The sequence below is a fragment of the Coffea arabica genome, chromosome 10c (assembly GCF_036785885.1).
Source record: "Coffea arabica cultivar ET-39 chromosome 10c, Coffea Arabica ET-39 HiFi, whole genome shotgun sequence".
Classification (NCBI taxonomy): domain Eukaryota; kingdom Viridiplantae; phylum Streptophyta; class Magnoliopsida; order Gentianales; family Rubiaceae; genus Coffea; species Coffea arabica.
In genome coordinates this window covers 2,147,969-2,160,098 of record NC_092329.1, presented here as the reverse complement: position 1 = coordinate 2,160,098, position 12,130 = coordinate 2,147,969, and the positions used below count along the sequence as shown (strand labels likewise).

Here is a 12,130-nt window from a genome sequence, read left to right as displayed (position 1 = left end):
CTTTTTACTGTCAAGTGGATATTTGTATTGTCACTGGCACTCCTTCAAGCTGCTTACTTCATCCCGTCTTCTAATCAGAATTCTAGTCATATTGAGCTGCTGCGCAAAGGTTTGAAGAATAATACTGAGTTCAGTTTATCAAGAGAACACATGAGCAGGCATGGTATAGAAACTTATGGCAAATATTTTGCTCTAATAGTACCACCGTCTGCATTTGGATTTTGCAGAGACCAGGCCCTGAGAGTCAACTTCTCTCGTGCATCTCGCTGTCCTGTGGCAATGAAAACCATTCTGGCTGCAGTTTTTTTTGGCACTATTCGGTACCTGCTTCACGTAGTAAGTTTGCAGCAAAGTAGAAGCAAGCAAATCAAGCCCAATAGCACAATGGCTAGCACAGATGCATTCTGTAACTTAACTTTCATGGGAAAAGAGGAGAAATCACACGAGTAGTCGTGCTCTTGACAATTTTTTCTTAAAGAGTTTCTTTTGACTTTATCATATTTACATTTTCAGTTTCTTGTATATCTTGTATAATCCAACCTACCTGTGATTACTCATAGTACTGTTGAGTAATTTACATATATTGACTTCAGGTTGATATTTGTATGCTAAATGAAGTGATTGCTAGTCTTCATAAGGATTTTTAACTATTTTTTATGTTAAGTATTTTTGTTTTATTTATTATATTTATTTGTTGGTTTTATCTTATCGCTTTATTTCCTTGTAATTTATTAATTTGATCATTTTTTAGCATCATCAATTTATGACAAATTTTAGCTTCCTTTCTTACCTTTTCAAATGAAATTTTAAATTTATAAACGAAAAAATACTAGGGGTTCAAAGTTTTGGATTAAATTTTTTTGTTAACTTTCATATTATTTAGTCCAAATTTTTAGATTCTCATTGTTCAATTATTAAATAATATGTAATTTTGCAACATGGCACGCGGAAGGAAAAAAATTGATAATTAGACTTATTTGGCATAATAAGTAAATATTTAAAATTAATGATGGGTGTAAAATGATATAAATTGATAATTTAGTTTACAAAATGAATTTATATGAGCTTGTAAAAAATTAGAATAAATGGGTTATAAATGGATAATTGAGTTACCCAACTCATTTTTTGACTTACCCATTTATACCCATCTAATTAAATGGATATAAATGGGTTGACTAATTTATACCCATTACCCATTTTACCCAACCCAAACCCGCCCAAATCACCCATTTTGCCACCTCTACTCGACAGTGGCTGGTGGGACACCGAAGGATGGTTAAAGGGATCGCTAGCTGTTGGAAGCCTCTGACATCATAATACGATCATTTAATGGATAGTCTTCTCTACACTAGACAATCTTTATTGGACATATACAGCATAGCATGTTTTTCTTTTTCTGACAACAAATTGTTCAATGTACAGCAAATAGTAGTCTTCTCTACTTTCTCTCTTAACGGCGTTTTACACGTTCACTCATTGACAATAGGGCCGTTGTTGTCCGTCCAATGCATTTTTGAATTATTGCGAGTCTTTTGTCGTATGAAAATTACAATTGCTAGCTTTGTTAAACACTTTTTCATGCAAAATGAATGAAGTAGCAGCTGACACCACTATGTAGGAGCAATTTTTTTGGTTGTAGTGCTATAATATATATGATTCAAGTGGCAATTTACAAGTGTTATTTTTTTTTTTTGAAAAAAAAACAGTTTTGGTATCCAAACTTTGACACAGAGGATGGTCTTCGCCTGGCTTGTGCCAAATTTGATTATTGGTCACATCCACAGTTTTCCTTCAAGTTGCGATCGACATTCAAAAGTGAGGTATTTCTGAGAGTGTTTAGATAGTGAAATTATCTCAAATATTATTTCGCTTGCATCATAAACACATTTCTCAACACACCTTTTTATATTTTCAATCACCTTTTTATCTCACATACACCACGTCATAAAAAGTGCTACCGTAATTATTTTAAATAATACTCTATCCAAACAAATTTATGCACATGACTCCCAAGTGTAAATTCGGGCCGCTCCATTGAGGGTAAGGTGGAAAACGTGCCAATTTGAACACCGATCATATCATGGTAATCATCGAGGGAGGCCCATTACCTACACTTAATGTCCAGTATCCACTCGCTTCTGTAAACCGAATGCACGAACCGGGAAGCTTAAAAAAAGGGACCAAAATTGGAGGTGAATTCACATGCACCCGTACCGTTTCCACAGCAAATCACACCAGCAATGCTAAAGACTCGCTTACTCGAAGATGGTAATATAATCCCCGCTCCACCCTTCAGACGATTCTATATCCTTCCGTACAACTCAAAGATGATTGTTATCCTGCGGTTGAGTAGCTTTTACATCTTGCCAAAGGTTAGAATTTCAAAGCCAGCAGAACACCTTGATGCAACGTTCTTGTACATTTACAGAACTTTTCGAAGAACTTCTGAATTACAATATGCGAATTTGTGCAAACTGAAGCACCTTTTTCTTGGGTTTTTATGGTTCCGAGTGTATTTAATGGGATATCATTGATGCACCTTTTCATTTTCATTTTGCCCAATTAGAGGCAAAGCTTCATAATTTAGAGGTAGCGAGCTTTATAAGATCCTTCCTAAGGATCTTGCCTGAAGGATTTTTTGGCATTGATGTCACAAAAGCCACTCGCCGGATCCTCTTGTACGGAGCCACCTAAAGAAAAGTGCACAATCTCTTCATTACGTCTCAATGGCCAAGGGTAATGTTTCTAAGATAAAATCTGATCATAAATACTACTACTACTACTACTACATGGAAGGCACCATCCTTTAAGTTGAATTTCGGCTGACAGAGATTCAACTCGACTTGGGCCCAAATCCAGTGTAATTATGCTGAATCTAATTATTTGACGCAGCACTGTAGCGGGATATAAATAATAGTGAATTATTACGAAATTTTGGTGCTAATGTTTATTACAATTATCAATGATAAAATATTATAAAAACCTGCATATACTCACACTAAGTTTAGTTTGGGAGTTGGAAATTTGGGTAGAAAGGAAAGGAAAACCAGAGAAAAGTGAGTTCTTTATTGCCTAGCAGTATCTATATCTATATAAATTTGAGAGGATTTTCACCAACAAACCTTCACACATCTTCCCATTCTCAATTCCATTTTTCTAGCATTTTACGTTTAATTTAATTTATAAAATATATTCTTCTCAACTTATGCATCTACTTTTCAGATTTGAAATTGTTGGTTATTTTTTAAAATCATTTCATTTCAAATTGTTAGTTAACGTGCATGTGCATGTTATCTTATTTGAAGTTCAACACATCATGTTGTCTTATTGCCATGTGTTATTTACGATTCTACTCCAATTAAAACTTCTATAAGACTATAATAAGAGATAACACGTATAATATCTTTTCATGCCTTTTTAATTTAAATAAGTAAGGGAGAATGTTATTTGCACTCACATAATCATTTTGATCATATAGTTTTCATTCATTAGACAATATGATAAAAAAAAAATGTGAGAGTACAAATAATAAAAAAATGAAGTGCATATAACATTTTCCTAAGTAAGAAGTGTCTTCCATGCCTTTTGAATTTAAATAATAAGAAGTGACTCCACTTATATAGGAATTTAGTTTGAAGTTTATTAACAGGAAGGTAAGTGAAGAGAAAACATTGCCAAATTTAGTAAAAGTAAATAACAATATTTTATTTTTTAACATAATAATCCTAAGTAAAAGGGCAAAATTAAATAGAAAACAAAAATTAAATAATATTCATTAGTTGTGGTTTTAAAAAATCAAGAATTGTATCATTCCTGAAATCTAAATTATGAAATCACTAAATAAAAAAACAAACTACTACTGGTATTTTAACGTGGAAATTTTTATTTGAAATACTCATTTTTGATAAAAAAAAAAATAATGATAATAACAGCACCAATTCTACCAAAAATTTAAAAATAAAATAACATTACAGTTTAAGAGAAAGATATAGAACATTTGACCCTAAAATACTACTTAATTTGTATATATATGACCCAAATTTGACCATGATTAGATTTGGATAAGAGTACAAAACCCAAACACTAAGGATAACGTTGGATATCATTAATTATTTTATGTATTCTTATTGCTGTCTTCATATGTAAATATGTAATTACTATGTTATATATATACATATATATATTGATTTTAGAACTTGAAGGTATTATAGATATTATTAGTTTTTCATTTCCATTTTTAGATGCTAATAATTGCAACCACTGTAATCAATTTTCAGTTTTATATTTTTATTATGGTGGGTAAAGTTAAATATATTAGCAAGGATATGAATCTAGAGATTGGGGAAGGAGGGGGAGAAAAGAATGGCGAGGAGTTGAAGAGTGGCAGGAAAAGTTGAAGAAGAAATGTGAGTTATAGACGGAGAAAAGGGGGAAGAAAAATGGGGATAATTGTAGGGATATGACAAGTGATAAAAAAAAAATAATACGGATAATGGCACTATGATATGAGGTATGAAAGTCGTAGAAAGTAGCTGATGGCTAACTAGCGGATAAGAGACGAGGGAAAGGATGTTAATTTTTAATAATTTTGATAACTTTAAAAACACATATTATAGAGATTTTTTTTTATAAAAAATCTACATTAAAGTTTATGAAAAATACTAATCTAAAAGCAATCAACAATTTTAGCGTCACAAGATAAGAGAAAGAATTTTTTTTCAAAAAATTAAAGAAAATAAATTGGTCATGATTTATTTTCTTATATTACAAGTTTTGATATATGGGTATAACATAATTTTTTTGTCCGATATTGATAAATTGGTTTTTTTATTAGAAAATTATTTTCACCTTACCACCCAACCTAACCCTTTGCTTAAACGCGTTAACAATTCCTCTATCACGTTATAAATTAAAATTTTTTCAACATGTAAAGCATACACTTCTTTAAAATTTTTAGTCTTTATATATATATATATATATATAATTCTATACCACAATATATAAATATAAGTCTGTGCATAACACGGTTAAAATGCTGGTAGAGTAAAATGGAAGGATTTGGAGGGATATGCATAATAGAGATAACAGTGATTAAAATTTTTTTTTTTGCCCTCCCAATTTTGGCAGAAAAGGAAGGAAACTTGCAACAAACTCGTTATTCTTATTTAAAAAGCTCTTGAACCTTTTTTTAAAAAAAAAAAATTTGTGAAAGGATTGCTATTGCATTTATAGCAAGACATGAGAGCATGAAAAAAAGACATTAAAAAGCGTAAATAAATCCTTACACATTTGCTGTATACTGTACTTGATGAAGGAAATGCATATTAACCACCGGCACCCACCGTATAAATAATAGTAAATGTGCATCGTAGCATTTCATTTCATTGCCAATTTTTTTGGTTTCGTACTTCGTAGTACAGGAAGGCTTTTGGTTTGTGGCCATGTGGGCGGGGAGTGGGTGATATGGAATTTTGCATGTACGTACCTTTCATGATTGAGGGCCCTCTGAGCCAAAGCTCACCGGTTCTGTTCGCCGGGAGGGCCTCTCCAGTTTGGGTGTCCACTGTCCACAATCTTGGCTTCCGTGCTAGGCGTAATCAGCCCTGCTGTTCCGTACCGCCGGCTCTCCTCCACCGTCTCCATTGCTGCCCCTGCTCCAGTGGACTCGGTCAACACATACCCTTGCAGAATGGTGACCGCCGGATACTTTTCCCTAAATAAATCCATCACCCCCTTGCTCAGCGGGGCCCCACCACACTGTACAGTACATACCTTAAACTCTCCAAATTAAATTTTTTCCTGGCTGCATCCGCATTGTTCGCCAAAGCCATCAAAATTGGTGGCACCAGGGGTAAGTATGTAACTTTGAATTTCTCAATTGCCGACAGCATTTCGTGCATGTCGAACTTCGTCAGAACCACCACCGTACACCCTTTTGCTAGAAGAGTCAGAACAAATGCTGCCAAACCGTAGGTGTGAAACACTGGGATGGTGGCGATGTAAACTTGGCCTTCTTCGTGCGTTCTGAAACGACCCGCCATGCCAATAAGTGCGATGAGGTTTCCGTGGGATGAAACCACGCCTTTGCTCGCACCCGTGGTACCCGAGGAGTAGAGAAGAGTTGCCGTGTCGTCCTGTGTCACGCGCACCCTGCTCACCACTCTCCTTCCACTCGCTCCTCCTTTCATCTTCATCATGTTCTCCAGCGTACCGGCCACCACGATTAGGCGACTGTCTGGGATTGAGATTGAGTCGGCATTGCTCATGAGGACAACGTTGATAGGCGGTTTTTCCCCGGGAAGCAAGAGTTTAGGGAGGAGCTGGGGGATGGTGAAGACGATGGTGGCCTTGGAATCCAAGATTTGCTTGGCTATTTCTGAGGCTGTGTTGAGTGGGTTGGCGGGGGTGATGATGGCGCCGAGGGACATGACGGAGAGGCAGACAATTGGGAAGAAGATGGAGTTGGGGGAGAGCAGGAGGACCACGTCACCTTTGCGGATTCCCATCTCAGAGAGACACGTGGAAACCGACTCAACACCCTTCCAGACGTCTGCGAAGCTGAGGTGGCGACCGGTGGAGGCGTCAATGAATGCAACCTTGTTGTCGTTGTGATGCTGGGTGAGCAGGTGCGAGGAAATGAAGGTGGTGATGTCGAGGGAGTGGTTAGATGGTAATGCCAAGGGTTTGCGTTTGACTTTGAGGAAGCTGCGCCATACGGATACCGACCACGTACAGAGGACTGGTGGTTCGCCGTGAGCTTCAAAGCTGCTTGGCTGTCTTCGAGGTTTTTGGGATTGAAACACGAGAATCATTCATGTTCAAGTTTTCATTCAATACTTAGTGGGAAGATTTTAAGAGCTATGAATATGGAAATATGGAAGATTTATAATAGTATAAATAAGGGTTGAAAATGGGTTTATAATTTGAGTAAATCTCATAAACTGTATATACTATCACCGTTAGATTTATGATATGTCTACAAAAGTTAAATTTTAAATTCAAAATTTTACATATTTGTCATTCATCCAATGCTGACAGTACACCGTCAATGTAGCAAAAAAAATTTCATAAGAACCTTATGGAAAAGTCAAATGAATTTCACCATTTCACGAGGATATTTTAGGTTATTTATTCAACATTTTGACTACTGAATACTTATTGTTACTAAAACAGTAAATTTCGACTGCTCGAGGGAGTTATGTATAATTTTGAAATTCCAAAGATATTAACTGAAATTATAAAAAATCTCAAACGAGATTTCTAAATTATCCCAAAAGAAAATTGCAAAGCCCTTCCAAGTATTGATGGTCATGCTAATTGTAGTTTTCTCTTTTCTACGATCGCAAAGTCGTAGGGGGTGATTCTGAATTATATTCAGAAAAAAACACTAATATGAACAAACTTGGGAAAAAATATTTTTATTGTACTGTCAAGTTTCATGGTCATGAAACACGCGACCAGTGTGAAACATGCGATCCATTTATTCACACAAAAGAGAAAAAAAAAAAAAAAAAAAAAGGAGTACTGTGATCTTTTTATTTTATTTTTTCCTGTCTTGTTTCAATAGAGGGTTGTCGGGCCCGTGAAAGGGGGCGGTTCGGCATCCTATTTTTACTGGCGGGTCCAAGGCAAGACTACATTCTACACTAATCAACTAAATTTTTATTTTTCTTATGCATCAGTTAATACCAAAAAAAAAAAGTATAACAATTTTGCAATTTCACTAACAATGGACCGCCATATTAATTGATTATTGCTTCTTTGATCAAGAGTGCTCTGAAGAAGTCTTTCATTAGCAAATATGGCACTTGGAAGCAGCAGCAATGCAAATGCTCCAAAGTTTTACTTCATCGATGAAATCCAGTAACAACTTTATATGCAGCAGGTCGCACTATTGTGTTTCTCAGCCAACGTGATCCAGAATTATTACATCTGAGCTTCAGCATACGCATGAGGTTTTTAAAATGGACATTTGATTGATTGTTTAGACTTCGAGGATCTGATCTTCAGCTTTAATTCCCAATTTTTCCTCTGTATTGAGTGTTTTGAGAATCCAGGAAACAAATTCATTCAAGATAAACCCCATTGCTTTAAAGTTTGGAGGTAGCAAGTTGTATCAGGTCCTTCCTAAGAATCTTGCCAGAGGGATTCTTGGGAATGGAAGCTATAAACGCCACTCGCCGGATTCTCTTGTATGGAGCCACCTACATACGAGGAAACAACCAGGATAAACGACATTAAGTCAATCAGCATAATCAATTCCTAGCGCGATACTGCATGACAAGTGAGCATCGAGTTACCTGCTTCGCAATAAAATCCATTACTGCAACCCCAGAAATCGTGCTTCCAGCTTTTCGCACCACATATGCCATGGGGAATTGTCCAACCTCCTCATCAGGAAACCTGATCAGGCAATCAAACGCGAAAGTTTCAGGTGTGATGGAGCTAGCTAGAGTGGTGCAATGAAATACTTACGGAATTACAGCAGCATCAGCTACTTCTGGGTGACAGAGTAACAAGGCCTCCAGTTCTGCTGGAGCTACCTACAAAATTTCAAGCACTCATTTATTTAAGAATTGCATCCATCTAGCTAGAACATCATTATGTATTCAATGGGGAGGGGGAAGAAAAAGAACCAAAAGCCAAAAAAAAAAAAATTTATTTGTTTCCTTTCAGGGAGAAGACATCGAGCTAGAGTTGATTACATGATAACTTGAACAAATGCCGCAATTACCTGATAACCTTTGTACTTGATCAGCTCCTTCAGCCTATCAACAATGAAAAGAAACCCATCCTCGTCTATGTAGCAGAGATCTCCAGTTCTTAACCATCCATCTGAATATAGAGTTGATGCCGTTGCTTCTTCGTTGTTGAAATAACCTGCGTACGTTAGGTTTATCCTAACAAATCGTAAGTACTAGGAATTAAATCCTGCGCTGCAAATGCAACATTTATGATCTGAATAAGCGGAGCTGGACTTCATGATCATCATCAGGTTGAAGAAGTTCGAACATATCCTTTAAAAGGACGTTAATTGACATCACTGTTTGTAATGCGATTGAACAAGAAAATTTTGTGGATCTTTCTTCTTGTATTGCCAGCGAATATATCGCACCAATTATGGCCAAGATTATACAGAGTTCATGAAATGAATAACGGAATCAATCCATTCTGTCATTGTTTTAATTTACCGGAGGCCATGTTGTAATCGGAAAACAACCAATCTAACAAAAATGCTAAGGTGACGATCAATCCGGAAAAATAAAAAGTACGAACTCTGAAGGAAAAGAAAAGCTTGGCTAACAACCTCACATATTTAGAAAGGGATAATTTCAGAAATCTCCCCTAAGGTCTCATGAAATATCACTTAGCTCCCTTGAAATTTTGAAAATATCCCTTTAGATAGTCATTACGTGACTCTAAATTATTTGCTTGCATCACAAATACAATTTCCAACATACATTTTTATCTCACATATATCACATCATAAAAAGTGTTACCGTGATTATTCCAAATAATATTTCAAATAATCTCTTATCCAAACATATTGTCAGCCCTTCTAACCAAAACTAATATAAAATTCATGTTTGAGGAGAGAGACTATTTTGGTGTCCTTTGAACCCTTAGGCTATAAAAAAAATAAACATTTTACAAACCAAGAAAAAAAAGTACTAAATTGGAATCATCTTAAAAATAAGAGGATGAAAGTTGATAAGAATTTATGTTACAGCTAATAATCACTTCTATAGCAGAGAGAGACAGTAACGCAAATACTATTCTTTAAATCATTTATACAAATAAAACCCTCTATAATGTTGAAAGCAATTAGCATATAAAACTCATGCATTTGAGCAATAGATGAAATTCAACTTCAATATTATACAGAGAATTTACTCAAAATAGACTAACTTTTTTATGTGTATGAAAGATAAAAATTTTATTATAAAAACAAAATTTCAGAATTTGAAAACAACAGAGTCTAGAGCTTCAACTACTTCATTTCTCTCGCGCTCTACATGAATAGGAATAAATAAATCAATAGATAAATATAGTTGTGAAATACAAAAAAAAAAGGAAAAAAAGAACCTATAGTTATTCTTCTCCAAATAAGTTGAATATTTCATTGATTAAATCCTATATTTCATCGACATTTTCAATTCAATTATAAATATATATATTGTTAAAGAAACGCAACAAATTTAGAGAAAGAAAAATAAGTTTAGAAAATTTAAATATAAGAGTATTATTGATAATTCTTCATCTTTGATATTGGCATCTGGTCACACTATTATTTTAAGGGTGCTAAGTGAGATTTTGAAAACCTAAGAGGAGCCAGGTGATATTTCGTGGAGCCTCGGGGAGGTTTCTAAAATCATCCCATTTAGAAATGGCCGAAAAACAGATGAGGTTAGAAGCCACCCAACCCTATTCCTATCCAATTTATTCAGGCATTGGGCAGGATATTATATCAATTTATGGTAAAGCAGTAGGATGAGCTAACCTTTCATAATGGTGGGCCCTCTTAGCCAAAGCTCACCGGTTCGGTTCACCGGCAGTGCCCTTTCGCTATCTGGGTCCACAATCCTCCCCTCAACGCTGGGCGAGAGCAGCCCCGCAGTCCCGTACCTCCGGCTCTCCTCCATGGTGTCCGTGGACGCTCCACCTCCGGTCGACTCTGTCAAAGCATAGCCTTGCATGATGGCCACCTTTGGAAACTTGTCCACGAACCCCTCGATCATCTCCTTGCTCAGGGGCGCGCCCCCACACAGCACCGTCCTCAAACTACTCAAGTCATATGTCTTCTTAATTTCATCAGCTTTGTTAACGATTCCAACCAAAATTGGCGGCACCAGCGGCAAATAAGTAGCTCTGTATTTTTGCACGGCCCATAGCATCTCCTCCAAATCGAACTTCGACAAGACCACCACCGTTGAGCCCATGGCTAAATGACCCATGGTAAATGCAGCTAAACCGTAGATGTGAAACATGGGAACGGTTGCGATGTAAATTTCTTCCTGGGCATTCGTTCCGAAACGGCGAACTAGAGTTTCGATCAAAGCTATGAAATTCTTGTGCGATGAAGCCACGCCTTTACTAACTCCAGTGGTGCCGGACGAGTATAGGAGCGTTGCAGTGTCGTCTAGGGTCACCCGGTCTTTGACTCGGGCTTGACTTGCTTCTCTTTTCATCATCTCCTCCAAGCTTCCAATAACAGTACAGCTACTAGTACTGAGGCTGTTCTCGCATGGGGTTTCTCTTTCTCCCACGAGGACAACTTTGAGGTGGTTGTCGTTAGAAGCGTCCGCGAGTTTGGGCAAGAGTTGGGGGACTGTGAATGCGAGAGCAGGCTTGGTGTCGGAGATATGTTTGGCGATTTCGCGGGCGGTGTTGAGGGGGTTGGTGGTAGTGATGACGGCTCCCAGAGAAATGACAGAGAGGCTGACGACGGGGAAGAAAATGGAGTTGGGGGAGAGGAGGAGGACTACGTGGCCTTTGCGGATGCCCATTTCCGAAAGACACGTGGAGACGGATTCCACTGCTTTCCAGAAGTCGGGGAAGGTGAGTTGGCCGCCGGTGGTTGCGTCGATGAAGGCAACCTTGCCGTGATGGGGACGCGAAGAAATGAACGTGGTCAAGTCCAGAGCATGGTTAGCAGGAAACGGGATGGGTTTGCGCTTGCTGTAGAAGGTGGAGTTAGCTTTGCAGAAGCCACTTCTTGGGTCAACCATCAGCCCAGGATCTGCCGATCGCACCACCACCATTGCTCTTTTTTTTTTGGAGGGGGTTGATTTCTTTCTCTGTTCCCTCTCTCCCAAGTCCGCCTGAGGTGGTTGCAAATCGCTAGGAGCAAGTGGTGATACTAATCATAGAGAGAGCTTGTAAGTGGAAAGTGGGAATTGAGTCCATGATTAGGCATCTCTTTGATTTGTTTAAAGTAGTCGCGTAAAAAAAAAAAAATTTACTCAGCGGCTGCTTCAGAATTGATTTAGCAGTTTACGCAAAAAAGTTATCGGGGTTGTTTAGATAGACCATTATTTTAACAATAACTTTTTGTTTTTTTCTTTTCCTTTTTTGATTGTTTAGATAGATCATTATTATTCTAAAAAGTTTGTTCAAATAATAATAATCC

At 37.0% G+C, this 12,130-nt stretch overlaps 1 protein-coding gene and 1 pseudogene across 1 annotated transcript; both read right to left on the bottom strand.

Moving 5' to 3' along the window:
• Nucleotides 1-5,272: 5,272 nt before the first annotated feature.
• On the bottom strand, nucleotides 5,273-6,884 carry LOC113712539 (probable CoA ligase CCL5; annotated as a pseudogene).
• An 888-nt stretch (nucleotides 6,885-7,772) lies between these two features.
• On the bottom strand, nucleotides 7,773-12,037 carry LOC113712201 (probable CoA ligase CCL5). Its single transcript, XM_072069292.1, has 5 exons — nucleotides 10,502-12,037; nucleotides 8,735-8,880; nucleotides 8,476-8,543; nucleotides 8,301-8,403; nucleotides 7,773-8,204 (listed from the first exon to the last, which is right to left on the bottom strand). Exons 1-5 carry the CDS (start codon nucleotides 11,760-11,762, stop codon nucleotides 8,091-8,093), a joined length of 1,692 nt encoding a protein of 563 aa, XP_071925393.1. The 5' UTR covers nucleotides 11,763-12,037; the 3' UTR covers nucleotides 7,773-8,090.
• Nucleotides 12,038-12,130: the final 93 nt, after the last annotated feature.

Excerpts from the sequence above, each read along its gene's own strand:
- LOC113712201 (XM_072069292.1), bottom strand. The coding sequence starts at position 11,762 with ATGGTGGTGGTGCGATCGGCAGATCCTGGGCTGATGGTTGACCCAAGA. Across the intron at positions 8,881-10,501 it reads AGGGCCCACCATTATGAAAG|GTTATTTCAACAACGAAGAA; the intron begins GTTAGCTCATCC and ends TAACGTACGCAG. Across the intron at positions 8,205-8,300 it reads TGGATTTTATTGCGAAGCAG|GTGGCTCCATACAAGAGAAT; the intron begins GTAACTCGATGC and ends CCTCGTATGTAG.